At 56.1% G+C, this 21,589-nt stretch overlaps 1 protein-coding gene across 2 annotated transcripts in view; it reads right to left on the bottom strand.

Annotated features, from left to right (window-relative positions):
* Positions 1 to 21,169, bottom strand: part of PPP2R2B (protein phosphatase 2 regulatory subunit Bbeta) — a 60,915-nt gene extending 39,746 nt beyond the window's left edge. Inside the window, exon 1 of one of the 2 annotated variants that reach the window (XM_082063543.1) lies at positions 20,974 to 21,169. In XM_082063543.1, the coding sequence (XP_081919669.1) occupies positions 20,974 to 21,052 (79 nt within the window). In that variant the 5' untranslated portion in view covers positions 21,053 to 21,169. Of the gene's footprint in view, positions 1 to 3,730; positions 3,809 to 20,973 lie in introns of those variants that run through there. The other variant, XM_082063544.1, reaches the window with a different exon arrangement.
* Between the last annotated feature and the right edge of the window lie 420 nt (positions 21,170 to 21,589).

The raw sequence follows: 21,589 nt of genomic DNA, 5'->3' as shown, positions 1-21,589 counted from the left end.
AGCTCACCGTTTGGAGCGGCAGCATCAGAAGGGGATGGGGACAGAGCTGGAGAGAAGGATCCCGCCCCGCCAAGGGGGACATGCTCCCGGCCCAGCTCGCAGCTTGTGCACAGGCAGCGCCAATCTGGCGCCGGCCTCAAGCCAGCACTGCAGCCATAACCCCTGCCCCGGCTCAGCATCCCTCTTCTCTCTGCTCAGCATCCCTCCCCTCTCCGGCGACCCTGCCCTGCCATGGAGCAGGTGGCTACGGACACAGAACACCCTCCCTCAGGACGTGCTGTCCCGCGGGGCTGAGCCACCGCAGCCACGGCTCCTGCGCCCCAGCCGCTGAGCGCAGGGCTGGGCACGGCGGCCGCCCCGCGGGGCAGGGAGCACAACCAGCGTTCACACCGTGCCTCCTTCGTTTGGTATCTGCCCAACCATGAGCCACGGAGAGGACTCAGAGACCTGCCCAGCACAGCAATGCTACACAAGGACAGTCACACCCACAGCCTGGAGACTTCAGATGGGTGTTTTGGGGCAAGCTACTGGAAACGGGTCAGCCTTGGGGGAGGTGAAGGGCCCTTCAACCTCCCCAGCAAGCACATCTCAAAGTGGAAGCTACTCAAACGGTTTGTTTGTATTCAAATAGTCTCAATTTGTCCTACTTTTGACTGGGCACTCAGCAGAATGCGAATCAAGATGGGTTTATTTAGCAGAACAAACCGAGCATATTTTCTGGGCACCCTTCACACGAGACCCGCCATTCTGAGGCCGTGCCGCGATGTCTGAGCCAGCAAACAACCCCACTGGCACGGCCCTGAGACCAGCGCACCCAGCTCCTCGACCCAGCTGGACCCTGTGCCCCTGGGACGTGCACAGAACCCCTGCAGCTTCGCGCTCCCTGGCAGCCAGAGGGGAATTCGCACCAGGGCGGCATCTCCTTCATTAGCAGGACTCCGAGCACCGCACACGAAGGAGGCGGTCAAGTGTGCGCTTTTGAAACCCCATCCTCACCCCCCATTTGCATAAAAATACCAGACCTATTTAAGTGACACCAGCACTTCACTAAACCACATCATGGAGCCCTGTTTGTTCCCTCAGTTGACACAGCAGAGACACCTTCATTTCCAAAGCAAGTATTCACATTCTGAGCAGGCTTTGGAAGGGTTTTGGGTTTTTTTAAACAGATGACAGGTTACCAACCACATCGTTTTAGACATGTTCTGCTTTCACATACAGAAAAAATAAAACCAAATTATCTTCCTTGATTCTTTCCCCACTAGTGATATCTACCATGTCCAAGTGCATTCAGCCTTCCCCTAGCAGAACAAGTGTGTGGCAGATCCGAAACCCTGAACAGCGTGAGGTGAAGAGACACCCCAGCTGGCACGGCCAAGCAGCCTCCTGTCCCTCCTGCCGCACGCGGCCGCGGGGTCGCCCGGCGCCGCCGGGGCCCTGCTGCACCAACACTTCTGGCTACTGCATTTCTGTGAGGGCTTTGCTGTGATTTTCTAGTGTGACACACAAGACTCTTCTGAAAAAGCCTGCTTACAGCTCGGAGAAATTCACCACTAATTACTGCACAGGGTGGATCTTATCACTGAACTCTCGAGCTGGAAAACACCCAGACCTCCCGGCATCTGGGGCTAAACTCACCGCAGGCTACTTCAACCCTCCATCCCTCCCAGCCAGGACAGCAAGAGTTCTCAGCAGGTAACGACAGGGCAGCTACTTTCCCATGTTTTATTTGCTGGCTGCTACAGCTGCCGTTCAAGTGCAGCGATGGCAAGTTCACCCTTCCATGGACCGCAGCACAAGGCAACACGAGCCAGGTGACTGGGAAGTACAGGAGGAAGCTCAGCCCCATCCTGGCCAAACCGCCTCGCACCATCCCTCCCCACCAAAAGTTCCCTCCACCCCCGTGCTGGCAAACTGGTTGTGAAGAAGCCAGAGTGGTGTCTATGTGTCTGTGTGCGAGGTGGCCCTGCAGCACGAGACACCCGAAGAGAGCAGCCAGGTCCGGGACACACCGGGGCAACACCCCCTGTCCTGGGGCAACACCCCGTCCTGGGGCAACACCTCCCGTCCCGGGGCAACACCCCCCGTCCCGGGGCAACACCCCCCGTCCCGGGGCAACACCCCCCGTCCCGGGGCTGCCACTTGCGTTTCAGCTACACACAAGCAACACAAACCGTGTGACCGTTTTCTGTGGATCACCAGTTATCCGGAGCTTTCCATTACCATATCAAGCCAGAGACTTTTCCACTAGATAAACCCTCCTTTAGCCTTGTGCTGGAGTCACAAAATTCCTGAAGTCTGGTTCTATGTTGGCTTCCCCTAGAGCCTCAGGAGAATGAAACAGTATGGGAAAGCCTCTTCAGCTACTAATTAAGCTATTAATAAGCCTGTTCAAATTCTCTGGTGTGGAGTCTGTTTTCTGAAGTTTCATGCAAAGGGTCAGTGCTACTGGGAGGGATGGGGAGGTTGATTTTGCTTTACAGCAGCTGCATTTTCCTCCTGAGGTAAGGGAGCAAAAGGAGGTTGTGATGGAGCCGATGTGGAGTCACCAGCTCCTTGGCTGCCAGGCACGGCAGCAGAGGCAGCTGCTGCTACATCCCCGTCCCTCCATCACCACCCTGGCTGTTGGAGCTTGCCTCTTTGTGGCAGGCTGCAGCGTCATGTGCAGGCTGCAGCTCACTTTCCAATGCCTGAACTGAACATGGCCACACGGTCTCCCCCGCTCCCCGAGCCATTATGGGAAACCATGTTCAAATGCACCCATGAGCTTCGCCAGGGCTATGACATTATCCATGTCTCACAGTTTTGGCATCTCCTCACCTCTGCAACACACAAGTCAGAATACGTATTTCTGCTTGCAGAAGCTTGTAGGAAAACCAGCCCTGAGACAACTATTTAACTCCCGTAACAAGAATTGCACCGGTATTTGTCGTATTTCCCAACCTCACGAACACAGTCACACGCTACCTGCGGAAGCCACTAATGTAGTCACAAGCTAATGAAGCCTGTTCTGCAGCCGCCCGCCCACCGCATCCCGCAGCTCCCAGCGAGCCCAGCAGCCAGCAGCAGCGCCCGGCCCGGCGGGCAGCGGCACCGGCCCCGCGGGCTCCGCTCCGCCGGGGAAGGGCCAGAGAACCGGCCCGGGCTCTCCCCGCTCCCGCCGGCCGCCCCAGGCGCTGGAGGCGCCCAGCGGCGGGTGAAGGCGCGGAGGCTCCCGGAGGGGCCAGGCAGGGCCGGGGCTCCGGGCGCCCGGGGCTGCGCGCCCAGGGCGCTGCGGCTGCGGTTCTCGGGCTCGGCGGCGGCCGCGGCACCGACGAGCCGGGTACCGGGCGGCTGCCCCCGCGCCCGCCGAGGGACCAGCCCGGCCGAGCGCGGTGGCCCCAGCGTGCGGGGGGCTGGACCCCGCATGCCCGGCTCGGGGGCGCCCGGCCCGGCGGGAGGGCGGTGGGAATCCAGCGGGTCCGGCGCTGCTGAGTCACCGGAGCGGGGCCGGCGCAGCCCGCACGGACCCTCCGGGACCGCCGCCCCGGGCCCCGCCACCGCCGCGGGGCTGCCCGGCCCGGCCGGCGAGGAGCGGCGCCCGGCCCCGGCTCCAGCAGCAGCCCCGCCGGAGCGGCCCGGGGAGCCGCGGGGAAGATGCGGGGGGATGTGGGCGGATGCCGGGGACCGGGAGGGCGGCCCCCACCTGCTGCGGACGGGCAGCGGCCGCCGCCCCGCGGCACTCGCTCACCTTCCGTGGCATAGCTGTGGTCTCGCAGGAAACTGCTGCTGATCTTGCGGGTCTCAACGTCCTCCTCCATTGACAGCGGGCTGGCGGGCGCGGGGCGTCAGCAGCCGCAGCCGCGGATCCATCATCCCCCCCCGCGCCCTGCTCCGCGGCGGCCGGCCGCGAAATGCGGCGGCGGAGGGGGGGGCGCAGGGGCGGGGGAGCCCGCTGGCTCCTCCCATACGGCTCCGCACGGCACGGCACGGCCCGGGCGGGCGGAGCGCGGCGCTGCCCCTGCCCCGGGGATGCGCCTGCCCGGGACGCACCTGCGCCCGGGGGATGTTCCCGCTTGGAGATGCTCCTGCCTGGGGATGCTCCTGCCCCCGAGGAAGCTCCTGCCTGAAGGAGCGCTGCTCCCTAACCCACCCGCCCCCCAAACACAAGAACACAGCCGGAGCCTGACACCAGGCCCTTATTTATAGAAATTTATAGAAAAAGAGCCACAGCTTGTAAGGACCAGGTGTCTTGGGACAGGGGATGCAGCAAGGACCATGGAGGCAGCCAGTTCACCGGTGATGAGATGTGTGCCCATCCAGGCTCACACTGTCACACCGTTGGAACTGTCTTGACAGCCCAGTGCCACACCAGTGTGGAGAGTTATTGTTACTGGCCCTGGAGGGGAAATAAGAGATGCAGAAGGAATGGACAAAGATGCTGGATAACACCGTAAACACAGTGGTGCACTGCAGCTCTATTTCCTCTCCTAACTGTAATCATAATTAAAATCTCATTGGGAAGGTCCAAGATTTTATGGCCTAAGTTATTATTCTGCTGGGACTGCATTTCCTCCTTGGGAGCTGATGATTTCAGGGGAAGTGCAGGAGACCGCATCTCTGAGCGAGAAGGCTGGAGGACTCCAGTAGGTCCAGTAGGCGTGTTTGGTGGACAGGGCACTGCACGCCACCGCCGCTCCCCTTCTGGAGGAGCACGTGGGTCCCCTCGGACAGGAGGCCAGAGAGAGGGAAAGCTCTTCCTGCCCCGTGAGGAAGGCGAAGCCCCCGGCTCTCAGCCACCTGCCTCCCCAGGCCGCTTTCCCACACGCTGTCACGTGGAGGATGATATAAGGCACTGTAAAGCTGCACCTTGGAGAACTCAGCGCTCACTCATACGCACACATAACTTCAAGGATTTGTCAGTCAACCACATCACACCACAGGCCATTCATCAATACAGGGATCACCGATGTGACAAGCTGGAAGCATTCATCAGACAGGCGTGAACCTGAAGTGTCCATGCCCAAAGCCTTCATGGAACTATTCTGGAATGTGAGTTCCTTCCTATAATCACCAGGCACATGTTTAAATTAAGCAAACCATTGTGTTTGTGGCTGACACTGCACTCGGCTGCAGTGGGTGAGATCCACGGGTTAGTCTGAACCTGCTCCCTGTGACGAGGCACAGGACCTGGCCGCGGTTCCATGGCAAAGAGCACAGATGTATTTGCCCACGCTCTCTTGCAGGCCAGAAGGAGGCACAGCAGTAAGACCACGCTTTAAAAAGAACATGTGTGCCGCTGGTAGCTCCTTGTGCACAGCACCGCGCAGGGACCAGATCCCAACACGGCCCAGCAGGACGCGGAGCAGCCAGCGGACACCTCTGTGGTCTCATCTCCAAGGGGAAGGGAAGGATCCGGACCCCCAGCAGGAGGAGACAGAAGGAAAAGAAAGGTTAAAACCAAGCCCAAGCCCTGCACCCAGGAACCACACTCCCTCTGCCACGACGTGTGTTGCCTGCAGGTGTGCACTTGTGCATGGCATGTAAGACACAGGAGCGATCTTAACAATCCCAATGACAGAAAATACCAGTTTTCAATAAGGAAACATTACCTTATCCATCCTCCCCTGGGCTCCCAGATGGCCAGCGTCAGCCAAAAGGCAATGCCCAGCTGAATAACAAGCCCTGCAATGATTATAAATATTAGCTAAGAAATGTAAACACAAACCCTCGTCCTCCTTCCCCTTCTTTTCCGCAGGCTCCATCCTCAGTGTTTATCCACTTCAACAAGTGCCAAGTCCTTTCTCCTTTATTAACTAGAAGAATTATTTTCCCCATTGTGCAAGAATGATGATTATGTATTCATAAGTCCTGCAAAGTTTTTCAATATACTGTAACACTTAAATACATCCACAAGGCACCTGTTTGTTATGCAATACGCATAGGAGCTGCATCATGAAATCCATTTATTCTCAGCTTTTTAAAATCCAGGAACGAGCCTTTACAATAACTAAAAGCATTAGCTGTCCTAAGCAGGAATCCATTTGCAGATTAAATTCGCCGAAGGTCAGCTTGTAGCTGTCACTGTTTTCCAACCCCCTGGTGTCTACCATGTCATATACTTGGACATCTCTGGAAGAGCCAGGACACTTTACACTCCACTGATTCCTGCTTCAATTAGAACAGGTTTAAGAGCTCCCACGCACAGGTTTCTGGGGGACCTAAGCAGTGTGTTAAGAATAATTGAATAAAACCTCCCATTCTATGCTCAGCAGAAAACTTCTTCCACCACATTTAATTTACCTTCATACCCATGAGCACTAAGTCTATTTTCATAATTACTGGTCTGGGTTAGAACACTAGCCTAATTTTCTTAACTGTTCAACATATTATTAAATAACAGATTTGATTTCAAACTTGTAAGAGTGACCTATAGATGGCTGGCGCAGCACCACCACGCGCTGGACACCGGGCTGCGCGGAGCAGCTCTGGTGGCAGCGGGAGCACTCGGCTCCGTGTCCCCGCTCGGGGACAGGGCCGGCAGCTCTGGTTCCCTCTCCAAGGAGCGCCTGTAGACTTACCAAGCTACGGGCACAACACAGCGGGTGCCCCGCTGTCCGCACTCCGCAGCGCAGGGGAGCAGCGCCACGCTCAGCGCACCTCGGCGCGGGAGCCCGGCGCCGGCGCGGCCGCCTGCAGCTCGCACCAAAGGCGGCACCTCGGTTTTGATCTGAGTGAAGGTCTCATCACAGAATTAACGTTCTGAGAGGGAAAGCACCTCGAGCTCTTGTACGATTTCTCTCGTCACATCCCGTTCCGCACGTGCTTAGGGATTGCTCTGAGTCCTTCGGCTCGCAGACGGGGCGCTGGGGATGTGCGAGCCCCACGGCAGGTTCCAGACTCCTGCGTCCCCCCCGTCTGGACTCACGCCCTCGGCTCCCTCCACCCCCGGCAGGAGGCTGCTGTGCTCTCACCGCACCAAGGCGGTCGGTTCCTCACAGTTTCAGCTATAAGCCTCATAAGAAAGCTGGGGAAGCTATAACCCGTATCCAGGGTGAAGTCCCAATCACATGAACCTGAATTAGCATGACTTCAGGAAGACAAATATTTTACTGGATTAAAGCAAGATCAAGCAAACGGAGCAGCCGGGTCAGACGCAGGGGGCGAGCTGCAGCCTCTCGGTCGGGAACAAGGGTCAGGACCGCGGGGCAGCGACGGGAAGAACCAGTTCATCGAATGCAAAGCAGGCGAAGACTTCTGCCTCCCAAAGGTCGTGTGATAATTGACGGCCTTGGCCTCCCGCCCTGCTCCGCACTGCTCCCGGTGCGGGTACAAGCTGTCCGTGATTAGCAGCGCACGGTAACGAGCGCTGCCCACACCGGCCGGGCCGGGAGCAGCTGCTCTCCAAGCGCCTTCCCTGGGAGCCTCAACCGCACTGACCAGCTCCTGGGCTTCTTACCAGGCCTTGCTTTACTTTTACTCTTTACCCACCAAGAATTTTACACCAGAAATGGCGGATGTCTGAAAGCAGCTTCCCTCTGCCTATTTACCGCTTTTGCCCTTTATTGGAGCCGCCGACCCAGCGCTCATTGCCTTTGGGAGACTCTTGCGCGGTTTCTTTCCAGCCCAAACGCTGCTCTCCCTTTGCACGTGCCCAATAGCTACCACGGAGCTCGGGGGACACTTTTGTTCAGCGCAAAACGACACAGATTCTGCTCGGACGGTGCCGGGCGCTGCACGTGGAGCGCTCCTGTGCACGCTGCTGTGGAGCCGGACAGGTGGTGTCGGCGCAGAGCTCCCCGTGCGCCAGCCGGGCCGGTGCTGCCGCAGCACCAGCTGCAGCCAGCACGTCTCAGCAGCTCTGGCTGCAGCAGAACCATTTGGAAGAAGAAACGCTCTTGTGCTAAATGATCAAGGTTCCACAGTCTGTTCTCCGCTCTCCAGAAAGCGGTGATAGCCGACAACCGCTGCGATCGCCGGGGCTAACAAGGAGCGGAAACTCTTCCTGCGAGTTCAGACTGGGACATGTATGTATCAGATAAGAAACAACAACTTTCCTTAACCACGTTTTCAGGTTTGATTTCAGACGCAGCTCTTCTGAACGCAAACTATGTTTCTGTTTACCAAATCACTCCTATAATGCAACAAACACCGTAACTGTGCAACCGCAATGCAAACACAGCGCGTGCAGGAAAACCCTGCTGTCCGTTATTTCTTCCTTTAGGGATGATCTAGCCATAATATACTAATTGCGTCTGTATTACCAAATTGTGTTACTGCTAAATACACTGCAGAACACATATGATACCCCAAAAATGGAATGAGGCACAGAATATCTCATGAGGGTCTGAGACTTCAATGTCCTTTAAAGGATACAGTGTGAACTGTTTGTCACATGTTCCTCACATCAGAGATATAATTAGCTTAAATGCTTACACAGTAAATAGGATTTGCCATTTCTGAAGATTAAGGCCACATGTTACAGCATCAGTGCATCAGAACCAGTTGAGCACAGTCTATGCTAAGGAGCAGGTTTTGCTTGAGAACAGCTCCTCTGAGCCGGGCCGCAAACGCGCACGTCTGTGTGAACACATCTGTGTGAACGCACGTCTGTGTGAACACACACATCTGTGTGAACACAACATCTGTGTGAACGCAACATCTGTGTGAACGCAACATCTGCGTGAACGCACATCTGTGTGTATGCACACATCTCTGTGAATGCAACATCTGTGTGAACACACACATCTGTGTGAACGCAACATCTGTGTGAACACACACAACTGTGTGAACACATCTGTGTGAACACAACATCTGTGTGAACACAACATCTGTGTGAACACATCTGTGTGAACGCGCACGTCTGTGTGAACGCACACATCTGTGTGAATGCGCACGTCTGTGTGAACGCACACATCTGTGTGAATGCGCACGTCTCTGTGAACACACACACCTGTGTGAACGTGCACGTCTGTGTGAACACACACCTGTGTGAACGCGCACGTCTGTGTGTGAACGCGCACGTCTGGGTGGATGCCCACGTGTGTATGGACGCGCACGTCTGTGTGAACGTGCACGTCTGTGTCGACCGGCTGCCAAAACCCGGTTCTCATCCATCGCTCTCCTGCTCAAAAAGTTTCAGTAATCAAGGCAAAGGCAGAAATAAATTGCACCGGAGAGACGACAATCGCACATCACAGTAATAATTAAAAGAAAAGCCTGGGAAGCTACTGAACACCCAACGAGCACCAGTGTGCAAAGGGCTTGTCCGTCGGCTGCACCGTCTGAGGTGAACGTGGAGAAATCGGGAGCAGCTCGAGCGCAGAAAAAAGCCACGTTTGTCTCCTACTGAGCGCTCAGATACCTCCCCACACGTCCCGGACCTCCCCACACATCCCGGACCTCCCCACACGTCCCGGACCACCCCACACATCCCGGACCTCCCCACACATCCCGGACCTCCCCACACATCCCGGACCACCCCACACATCCCGGACCTCCCCACACATCCCGGACCTCCCCACGTGTCCTGGACCACCCCACATGTCCCGGACCACCCCACACATCCCGGACCTCCCCACACGTCCCGGACCTCCCCACCTGTCCTGCCATGAGATATTATTTGTGAGAATGACTATTTAGCATATATTTCTGTTAAATTAGCATTAAATATGTCAAATTCTTTATGGCTCCAAAGGTGGATTTTATTTGAAAGGATGGATGCCAATATGAGGCACCAACACATCTGGGTCATTCTGAATCTTATATCCTGAACTGCAGTTACTCTGCTGCCTTAATTTAATTTGAACATGGACTACATCAAAAAGTAATGAAATCATGGTACAAATTTAACCAGGTGCCTGTGTCTTGTAACACAAGCACAAGAAGTTCTACGGCATTGCGAATTGGTGCTGGGATTATTACTCTATAAAAATCATTCTGCTTGTCCTCAAATGTCACCTAGCAGAGAACACCCGGATGCAGCTCAGCCACCCTTGTAAAATGGAAAGCACAACAGCTAATGAGTCAGACAGGATGAATTCCCTGCGTGGCGGAGCAGCGCTCCCGGGCTGCACCGCGGAGGCTCCGCCGTCGCAGGGCGGCCGTGGGGTCAGAACCGGGCTGGCGGACGATGCTCAGCGGGGTGAGGCGAAGCAAAGCAGCTGCTGGCTGCCCCACTGAACACCGGCCAGCCAGGAGCTGCCGGCGCTGAGCTGCTTGCAGGCTGTGTCAGCATTCGCAGGAGCTTGTCGGTTTTCAGTGACAGTCCCAAAGCAGCAGCCAGCACAGGTGGAGCTGGCACCACGTCCCTGCCGGCTGCCCTGGCACGGCTCAGGCTGCTGGCAGTGAACATCACCGCGAGCCAGCCTGAACCCAGCCCCGCCACGCTCCGTTTAGCCTGGAACGTGTTCTAAACGTGAAACTATTTTGGTATGGGAAAAATCACCAGCAGTGCCCATGACGCGCTGTGAGCCAGCGGCACCCATGGCGCGGGGCGCGGGTCCCACCGGAGCCGCAGCACCGGGCGCCCGTGGCGCTCCCGCCCGCGCCGGAGCCCGGACACCCGGCGGGAGCGCGGGAGACAGCGGCTGCACCCCGGGCACTGCGCCACGCTCGTGTCTCACCGGCCTTTGCACACCGTCATCACCCGATGATACGACCTGTTTACTACATCGTCCTATAAAATGAAGCCCTTCACAATGGAACCTTTCAGCTTACATTATTTGTGTTCCTGTTGGAAGCATATAAGCATTAACAGAGGGTCAGGGAGTGCTACGCTTTTCCCGCTCAGCATTTCTTACATGCACATGGTCCGAAATTCAAGCAGTAAGGCTGCTTCCCATGACCCAGCCCTGCGGCACGGCCCTCGGCACAGCCCGTCCTCCCGCCTCGGCCCCACCACCTTCCTCCTCCGCAACGCCTGAAATTCAGCATTCCCATTGCACCCTCCTCCTCCTCCACGGCACCTCCAGGTGCCCCTGGTACGACGGCAGCTCGGGGCCACGCGGCGCTGGGGGCTCCGTCCCGTGTGTGCGCCTGGGACCCGTCCGTCCCCACGAAACAGAAGGGGCTGCCCCACTACACAACAGAAATAGCCCCCGTTTCTGGAGCCCAGCACAAGGGCTGGGGTGACCGAGGTCTCCCTCGTGCAAACCAGCCCCGCGGTCCCAGCCCCTCGCTGGCCCCAGGACAACAGGAATCGGTTTCCATCTGCTCTTCGGCCGTTTCACGGCAATAGCTCCCAGAAACGGCTGCACCCGCTTCTGGAAACCTCCAGAAAGATGGGATGTGAGCATCATACAAGAATATAAATGGGATGGCAGAACAGCACGTAGGCAGGATAAATATAGAGAACGGCTTAGGACACCGGCTGGGTCTGTGCTCCCTTTACACTGAGATACCAACCTTCAACGGAACATAAAACCAGCATGGCACTACACTGGACAGTGATTACAAAGTACAGCTCAGGGAAGAGTACAAAAGGACACCATCGGGAGCCTCAAAAGTTCGCACGACTTCTCCCAGTGCTAATGCTGTAAAACTAATATTTGTATGTCACCAATATTTACATATCATCTACTTCATGTCATTCAGAAAAACACATGTGGAAAACTGTTAATTAATAAAAGATATCACATCTTATTAATGTTCATATAGTAATTACGAAAACCACAAATCCATCTGTTAAGTATTCAGCAAACAAGACAACCGACTGTGTTATGTTAAACAGGTTATAAAATGCCTGAGGGAAAGAAACCTCCAAGGCCGGTCCGGACAGACCCGGCGCTGCCCGGTCACACCAGCACCCGCCCCTCCCAGCGCCTCCTCCCGAGTTCCGCGTGACAGCAGCTCGGACCCGAGACAAACGTCTGCGGGGAAACGCGATGATGCGCCCATTGAGATTTGTTATTCTCCTTTACAAAACATTGCTTCCTAAACCGTACAACTACCCCCACCAAGATGAGACCGGAACAACAGGCAAAGTAACACGAAATCCAGTTGCCCCCATCCATGTGGGAACACAGTTACTTTAATCCAATTTGATAAACAAAACTGATTTAATTCTTGTCATGTTTTTAAATTATTTCTGAACATTTAAATGAAGAAACATTTGTGCATGAAGAGTAATTGACTCATCAGCATGAGCATCATCCATCCATCGGCGCGTCCTCTGGACATCCAGTGCAGTTCTCAGGCATGAGACACTGAACGCCACATTCTTCATGCAATAAATATGCAAAACTGGGTGTCAGCTTGCACGCAGCCTCACCACAATCGCTGCCCTGAAACAAGCGATGGTGCTAATTTTAAGAAGACATTTGAATAGTATAATTGACATGACTGCCCTGAGTTCACACACATTAGCATCTCCCTCCCGACTGTGTGTGTGCAGCACAGCTGACCGCTGTGGCAGGACCTGAGCGCAGCCCCTGCATCTGCAGCACCGCAGCCCCTGCAGCTGCAGCACCGCAGCCCCTGCAGCACCGCAGCCCCTGCAGCACCACAGCCCCTGCAGCACCCTAGCACCGCAGCCCCTGCAGCACCGCAGCCCCTACAGCACCGCAGCCCCTGCAGCACCCTAGCACCGCAGCCCCTACAGCACCACAGCACCGCAGCCCCTACAGCACCGCAGCCCCTGCAGCACCGCAGCCCCTACAGCACCCTAGCACCGCAGCCCCTACAGCACCACAGCACTGCAGCCCCTGCAGCACTGCAGCCCCTGCAGCCCCCACACTGCAACCCCTGCACCGCAGCCCCGCAGCCCCCGGTCCCACGTCTCGGCCCCAGCGCAGCCCTCGCTGCGGCTCCGCGGCCTCTGCCCCCGGCACAGCAGCAGACGGAGCCGGGCACAGTCCTGCAGCGTCTGTTTCGGGTCTGTCCGCGCGCCCTCGTGCAGAACTTCCCCCACAACGCAGGGGCTGCACTGCTCCGTTTTCCCGAAACCCAGATCTACGGAACAAAATGTCAAGAGTACAAGTGCGATGTTCCCCTCGCTCCTGACCTCAAATAACCTGTGCCAGAAAAACACAGCCATGACATCCTATCAGGACCGTTCTCCCAGTTCTTCCCAGTCTGACACTCACAAAATTTCACCAGTGTGAATTTTATGGCTTTTAAGCTTAGACAACAAAGAGAGTGATGGCAAGCACAGCAGACCTGCAGTGCTTCTCCTCTCAAGGACAACTGCCCTTAACAAATTACAAAATCAGCAGAAAAAGGAGAAGATAAAGGTGTGGGGGCAGCCCAAGCAGCAGAAGATTGTAACCGGACCCCCGGTGCACGCCAGGGCCTCGTGCGGGGGACACGGCAGCGACGGCCGCGGTGGTGCCAGGGGACAGGACACACGGGACACTGGGGACAGGGACCGGACAGGGAACGCAACAGCCTCTGTTTACCCCAGGCAACAAACACTTCTGCTCTTACGCTGCTCCTGCTTTTAATCAATCAGGTTATTTGTTTTCTTCTCCAATTATTCTGTCACCTGTGACTTCAGATTAACAGTGTGGATGGAGAGAAGCCCAAGTGTCGGCAGGTTAAACAGTCAGGTCAATGAGCCTCTTTCAACAGAACAACATCTAACTACATGGCAGCATGTCAAAAAACACCCCCGATGGCTTCTCTTCATGGGCTAGCATGGTGGGTCTGTTGCCATCTGCTTGTGAGTTGCTTATTCTTTCATTTCAGAAACATTTACTTTAAAGGCAAAACCAAGGCAAAAATAAAAGGGAAGCCTTCTCATCAGCTCCTGCTTTTGAATGCATTGGTTTTCTTGTGAAATTTCCAATTCAGGGAGGTTACTAAGAAACCGGATTAAAGAGAAATACCACCAGCATGCAAGCTTGTACCGACAGGGACCGCACACGTGCATCTGTGTGTTTGCACGGATGAGCGTGTTTGCACGGATGAGCATGTTTGCACGGACACCCCATCGCCCTGAGAAGGAACATCCAAGGGAAGAAAACTGCAGGGGGGGCTCTGCACCCCAGGGGAAGCCCCACTGGGCTCCATCACACTGCCAAACAAACGCACAGTGACGGTGAACTACTGCCCTACCATCCCTGCGACTGTTCTGTGGCTTTCTCACCATTTCCCCTCCCTCGGCTGAGACCGTCCCGCTCCAACAGGCACCGCGCGATGTCGTGTGTCCCCGGTGCCTCCCAGCCCCCCGGCCCTGGCCACAGCTGATGGAGCAGCAGCAAGTGCCAGAAGCAACGGAAGAGAGCGGCTCTGGTGGCCACACAGACACATGCTCCAGGCATGGGCTTACAAGCCCTTTTCCAGAGGAAACCGAGCCCTAAGAGCCACATCGCTATGACACACTGCACGGGAAGGAGGAAAAACCAGGCAGCCAGCAGCACTAGAAACAAACATGTGCAGGGCCAAAAACTGATGGTGAAGTGCACGGGAGTTTGTAAGAACTCACTATGTAAGTGATTAATTATATTGCTGAGCACAGGCTGCCCGGACAAGAGGCGGTGAACAACCACAGCCAGCTGACCAAATCACCCCCTGGGAAAAGGAAAGAGTGCTGAGCTGTATCCTGAAAATGTACCACTCGATGCCATGAACTTGCATTTGAAAGGAACTGCTGATTGTGAATAAATCCACCATATGGCTTTACAAAGCTGATAGTGCATTTATTTCCCAAATATAGCAAGATCAGCCTACGACAGCCTGTTTTTCTTTTATAATCCACATTAGAAAATGATTTTAGTATAGTATCAAACACAATTTGTTGGGTTGCTGTCAGATAGTCACTGGTGTAATATAAGGCTTTCACGGTAAGAACAGGGTCTTGTGTATAGCAGCTTCACCACAACATCAAAACATTGAAGCAATTTCTGAGACATTTTGGCAACCTTGCTTCAGCAAAGCTGCCTACAGAGAGGAGAAAGGTTAAACCTCGCACTGCTGCTTTTGTGAATGTTTTCTTTGAGTCCACCGGGTGGGCTCGTGGCCCTTCACGACCTCTGCCAGCGCAGTAATTTGTGACACTGCTGGGTGGTTCAGTGGAGAGAACGTGCAAAGGTGGAGAAGCTGCTGGGTATTCACCATCCGCTCTGCCAGCCCAGGACACCGAACGCCCCGGGCTGACCAGAGTCCGGAGCCGCGCGTGGTCAGTGCCGAACGCAGCCCGCGGCGCCGGGGGAACGCGCGGCCTCGCCATGGGCACCGGGCACAAGGACAGACCCAGCAACCCCACCGACATGTGGGCAAAGCTGCCTGTGACGGGGACAATAAATAAAGACAACTTCTATGGTTCTTCTCACAGTAGGTCATCCTGACCATACTCATCATCCTACCTTCCCCAAAAGTGCTTAAAATAACCCCACTTGGAGCCATCCACAGACTGAGATCTGCTCTGCCGCTCAGCCTCCCGGCCAGCTGCTCTCCCTCCCTCCCACGCCAAAGCATTTCGAGCTGTGCAGCCCTGCAACCTCAATCAGGTCTCTTCAGAGTGGGAGGGATGACAGAAGGTACCTTTGTGCTGATTTAAGCACTAACTAAAAATAGATGACACGAGAACTCTGGCAAGCTACAGCTGAACCCATCTGTAGCGAGTGGAATACAGTCACATAACAGAAATATCTCTAGAGCCTTGGAAATTTGCTCTGAATTCGGCTCTTTCTTTAGCTGGCGCTGGTTTTACATGAAAAATTGCAGGAAACCATTGCACTGGATGGCTGCGCTGGGATTGCTGATCAGCAAAAGAGTGGGATGGGGACAACTTCCCAACAAAACCTGGGGGAGAAGAAAAATCAGTTTCAAAATCTGATGATAGGATGGAACACCTACAATTGAAGTGGTTTTGATAAGACCCCCTCGGCACCAATCGTTGTTATTAAAGAGGAAAGCCGCTTCAGCGCTGTGGCCACGCGGCGGGGCTCCGGGGCTGCGGGGCAGGAGCGCGGGGCAGGAGCGCGACCCCGGCCGCAGCCCCGCCGGGCAGCGCCGCCCACCGGGCCCTCCGGAGCGGGCCCCCGGAGCCCAGCCCGCCCGTCCCACGCGGGCGGTGTCCCGGCGCTCGGCGGCGGTCACGGGGCCCGGTGCCCCTGCACCGCGTGTCAGCGGGGAGAGGAGCCCTCGGGTGCTGCGGCCCGGAGCCCTTCCCCGCCCCGCTCCGGGCCCCCACGGCCGGCTGCCAGTACCGGCACCAGCGTCAATACCGGCCCCAGTACCAATACCGGCACCAGTACCGGCCCCAGCATCAACACCGGCCCCAATACCGGCCCCAGCAGCAAGACCGGCACCGCCCCCGCCCGGTGGCCGGCGGGAGCGCACCCGCCCCGGAGCCGAGGGGAGCGGGCCGGGCGGAGCGGGCCGGGCGGAGCGGGGGTTCCCGTCCCCGGCAGCACGGGCTGCGCCCCCGCCAGCGGCGCCACGGCCGGGGCGGGGGGCAGGAGCTCCCGGCGTTAGCGGCGGGACGCGGCGCGGGCGGCGGGCTCTGCTGGCAAAGCGGGCAGCAGCAGCGCCCGGGGAGCGTCCCACAGCCCGGCCGTGTCACACGCGGTCCCCAGGCCCCCTGGCCCGGCAACACGCGGGACGGCGGCAGCGGCAGAACGAGCGGGCACGGCGCCCTGTCCGCGCCGCGGCTGCTCCCACGTCCGCGGCAGAGCCCGCACCTCAGCGCGGGTTTAACGGGCGGAGCCTTCAAAAGCTGTACGGAAAGAACAGATGAGGCGGCTGGATTCTGCACATGGGGCAAGTTCTGATTAATGTAAGAACTGAGATTAGAGCAAGTCTGATGTTCTTCCCTAAAAAGCAACGGCTGATATGGCATTCAGACTGAGAAGTTCAAGAACAGCTAAATCAGGAAATGCAATTATTGCAGAAAGCTCAATCTGAACTCAGTGTTCTCCTCCATCAGCCTTAAACTAATGGCTTCTCTTCATGTAATTATGGACTATTAGTTACACCAAACCGTATTTGCATGCTTAACAATGTTACTGTACCTCTAATGCACACACCATTCTGTAGTATTAGTGCTGCTCTATATTTAATTTATGTGGGTTTTACTCCAGGGTAATACAGGACTCCAGTGAAGTTCCCAACTGCCAGCGCCTGATTAACTGGGGTCGAAGACATAGGAACGACTCACCACAAAAATAAATCCTCCTGCCACCCCAGCTGGGACAAAACTGGCAGACTAATGGTAAGTGTAAGTGGTGCCATAATAACAAAGTCTTGGAAAAAGAACTAACAGAAGATTGGCTATTTGAGGCTCAGGCCGGGCTCCTGGCTGCGGGGTCCGGCCACACCGAGATCCCTCCAGCACCCGGGCCAGGGTTTGCTCTGCAAACGTCGAGTGGAGCCCAAGGGCAGCCAGAGCAGCCAGGAACCACCAGCGGGTCCCCGCGGCTGCTCCGTTCCACCGCTTATCTTCTGCAATGAGGAGCTTTAAAATGCATTTTAAACACTTCCCAAGCAGACTTTCCTTTACTTAGTTAATTGGCCTGTTCTACTGATCTAAATACAACAAGAGGTAAAACCCAAACATACTTTCTGTGGTCACCCGGAGAAGAATCCGCTGTCTGGAGTGTATAAGGAAATAATTATTTTTACGTGCATCACTCAAAAATATTCCAAAGGTCAAAAGCTCAGCCTAGAGGTGCCCCTAAGGTACAGAGCTTAGTTTTAAGGTGCCTCTGGCTGAGCTTTCATGTTTAAGACCCCTAAAAAGCTAACCCTCTACCTTAAGGGCACCTCTGAGCTAAGCTTTAAAATCAGCTCAAACATCAGTGATTAAACATCCTCAGCGCCACGCCACCCCCACTGGAGCCTCCAAAGGGCCAGAGCAGACCTGTCACATCACCCCACTGGAGCCTCCAAAGGGCCAGAGCAGAGCTGTCACACCACCCCAATGGAGCCTCCAAAGGGCCAGGGCAGAGCTGCCACATCACCCCAATGGAGCCTCCAAAGGGTCAGTGCAGAGCTGCCACACCACCCCAATGGAGCCTCCAAAGGGCCAGAGCAGAGCTGTCACACCACCCCAATGGAGCCTCCAAAGGGCCAGAGCAGAGCTGTCACACCACCCCAATGGAGCCTCCAAAGGGCCAGAGCAGAGCTGTCACACCACCCCAATGGAGCCTCCAAAGGGCCAGGGCAGACCTGTCACATCACCTCACTGGAGCCTCCAAAGGGCCAGAGCAGAGCTGTCACACCACCCCACTGGAGCCTCCAAAGGGCCAGGGCAGAGCTGTCACACCACCCCAATGGAGCCTCCAAAGGGCCAGAGCAGAGCTGTCACACCACCCCAATGGAGCCTCCAAAGGGCCAGAGCAGAGCTGTCACACCACCCCAATGGAGCCTCCAAAGGGCCAGAGCAGAGCTGTCACACCACCCCAATGGAGCCTCCAAAGGGCCAGAGCAGAGCTGTCACATCACCCCAATGGAGCCTCCAAAGGGCCAGAGCAGAGCTGTCACATCACCCCACTGGAGCCTCCAAAGGGCCAGGGCAGAGCTGTCACACCACCCCACTGGAGCCTCCAAAGGGCCAGAGCAGACCTGTCACATCACCCCAATGGAGCCTCCAAAGGGCCAGAGCAGACCTGTCACATCACCCCAATGGAGCCTCCAAAGGGCCAGAGCAGAGCTGTCACACCACCCCACTGGAGCCTCCAAAGGGCCAGAGCAGAGCTGCCACACCACCCCAATGGAGCCTCCAAAGGGCCAGAGCAGACCTGTCACATCACCCCAATGGAGCCTCCAAAGGGCCAGAGCAGAGCTGTCACACCACCCCAATGGAGCCTCCAAAGGGCCAGAGCAGACCTGCCACACCACCCCACTGGAGCCTCCAAAGGGCCAGGGCAGAGCTGTCACATCACCCCAATGGAGCCTCCAAAGGGCCAGAGCAGAGCTGTCACACCACCCCAATGGAGCCTCCAAAGGGCCAGAGCAGAGCTGTCACACCACCCCAATGGAGCCTCCAAAGGGCCAGAGCAGAGCTGTCACACCACCCCAATGGAGCCTCCAAAGGGCCAGAGCAGAGCCCGGGGACAAACCGAGAAATGCGAAAAACCAGAAAACGGGAAATGGCTTCAGAGCAAACAAGGCGGCGGTTACGTCAGGGCCACACAGGAATCGCTCTGCGGTTCGGCAGCCTCTCCGAGCCAGGGAACCAGTCACACAAATACTCTGGCTACCAGTATAACTTCCAAATCCTTTATTTTAAAGGAAAGTCACATTTTGGTCTGTCAAGGACGCCAAATCTTGTGAATCTCAAGCTATTCAGGCAATAATCAGTCTGCTTAAAGACAGGTTTCATTATTCATTACACTTCTCAGCGTAAACTAAAAATGGTGCAAAACCTTCAGCCTAACTCAACGTGAACCAAATCTGGAAATTATCGAAAATGTACTCGAGTTGTTGGCCCGTCAAATTAGGAACACAGCTAAAGATCTCCTGAGCACAACAACGGATTCTAAGGACAGGCAATAACTATTACATGCCTAAATATCAATTAAAGTATCCAAAATAATTAAAGTATCAATTAAAGTATCCAAAACAATTGCATACTTCTGCAGAACAACTAACATTGCAAACCCTGCTGAGAAGAGTGCGCAGAAACACGGTCCTGTTTGCAACCTGGAAAGAAAACACACGTGTGACGCAGATTTGGCAACGGCATCACCCCCGAGAACTCGCTTCCCAGCTTTGTGTTCGCTCCCTATCTGCAGGAAGAGATACCGTTTGGTTAATTCAGAGGCTCTTTTCTGAGGGTTACTTAGCTGAGGCTCTAAATGATTGGTGATATCCTTGAGTTGAACATGTTGCAGAAATAATTTTTTAAAAAAGCTCACATTTAAAAAAATAGGCAGTGACTCTGATCAGTACAAACGTGTCTGTCCCAACTTGTTCTGCTTTGTAAAGGTGCAGCCCGCTCAGTCCTCAGCAAACCCAACACCAACACACACGCTCCTGTTAAGGCCCCAGTCCCTCTGCTGTTTGACCCTTCTCCAGCCGATAATAAATGACAGCAAGCCCACAGCACACATCCCACGTCAAAGATACATCAGATCCATTTCCAACGCACACCAGTGGGAACAGGCAGACCCAAACAGCTGGTCTGCATCTTAAGTAACAGGTGCAGAAATGCTCTTCTCCAGCAATATTCCTCTTCAGCTACAGTTCAGGAGTAGCAATCAGGGTCCAAAAGATAGTACTGGGGGCTAAAATTCTGTCAAACTGCTACTATTCAGCCAAGCTACAAGTGCACCTTTAAGGTCAAAGGGACACAAGCGTGTTCCCACGTGCTGCTGAGCGGGACTGAATTCAAACACGCGGCGCTGACCCACGTGCGAGTGTCCCACGGGCTGCGCTGGTGCGCCCGAGGCAGTCGGTATTTCAAACACTCCCAAAACACAGGGACTACGCTGCATCCTGAGCCACACGCCTTGCTGTGAGGAGGACTGGCAACTCTGGATGCCTATGAGCAAGAACAGGTCACAGCAAAGAAATCAGCGTGTTGCCTGCTCATCACATCACGTCCACCGCCCGAGGCGCTTTCTCCACTGCGCCCTCCCTGAACACGAAGTTCAGCCGCTGCTGAGGTTTCATTCCGCACAAAGAGCTGCAGAGCTGTTTGCTGAGACCCGAAAACAGGCTTTACGGAACGACGGGCAGGGCACGGGTAACCAAGCGCAGGAAGTGCGAGACACGATTTGTTCCATTTTATCGGGAATACACAGATAAATTAAGGGCCATATTTACAAACTACATAAACCTGCAAAGCGTGCAGCACCGTAAGTAGAAAGTCTTCCTTAAGCCGGTCCTGCTGCTTGTTTCTCTTATCAATTAGTGCAGAGTTAACGGTAAACCAAGAAGCATTGGCAGGAATAAACAAAGTCATTTTATGCTAACCCTCCAGGCGCCCCCCGGGCCGCCTTCTCTGCCTTCCCAGCCTCCTCCCGCGACAAACAGCCAACAGCGGCCGCTCCCCGCACGCCCGGCTCTGCGGGGCTCTGCCCCCGCCCCCGCGCACACCCCGCGTACCTTCCGCGTGGCAGCTGGCGGAGGGGATGGCGCAGGGCGGTCTGAAGAGGTAAGGCAGGTAGCGCGAGAAGCATTTCATCTTCCGAAACGGCAGTTAAAAAATAACGAAACACACACAAAAATAAAACCATACAAAGCTTAAAAATGAAAGAAAAATTAAAAAATAATAAGGAACAAAATAACGGAACCCCTCCTCAGTCCATGAGGATTTGGCGGTGCCCGGGTAGCCTACATGGCGGAGGCGGAGGGGCTCGCTGCGGGGCTGGGGCGGCCGGCCGGGGCCCATGCTCCGCTGCCGGCCCGGGGGCACCGCGCAGCGCTCCGGCCCGGCCCGGCCGCCGCATGGGCCGGGAGCGCGGAAAAGCCCGTCCTGCCCGCGCACACACCGCGGGCGCGCAGGGAGGCGCGGAGCCCCGCGCCGCAGCAGCCTCAGCCCCGCGGACGGGCCCGCCCGGGGCGCCGGGAGGGCGGCTGCGTGCAGCCGGGCCGGGGGGGGGTGCAGCCGGGCCGGGGGGGGGTGCAGCCCGGCCGAGGGGGGGTGCAGCCCGGCCGAGGGGGTGCTCCCAGGCCGGGGGGGTTCAGCCCGGCCGGGGGGCTGCAGCCCGGTTGGGGGTTG

Source organism: Streptopelia decaocto (assembly GCF_964273445.1).
Source record: "Streptopelia decaocto genome assembly, chromosome: 12".
Lineage (NCBI taxonomy): Eukaryota > Metazoa > Chordata > Aves > Columbiformes > Columbidae > Streptopelia > Streptopelia decaocto.
The sequence above is the reverse complement of the archived record's forward strand: the minus strand, read 5'-3'. Positions and strand labels throughout refer to the sequence as shown.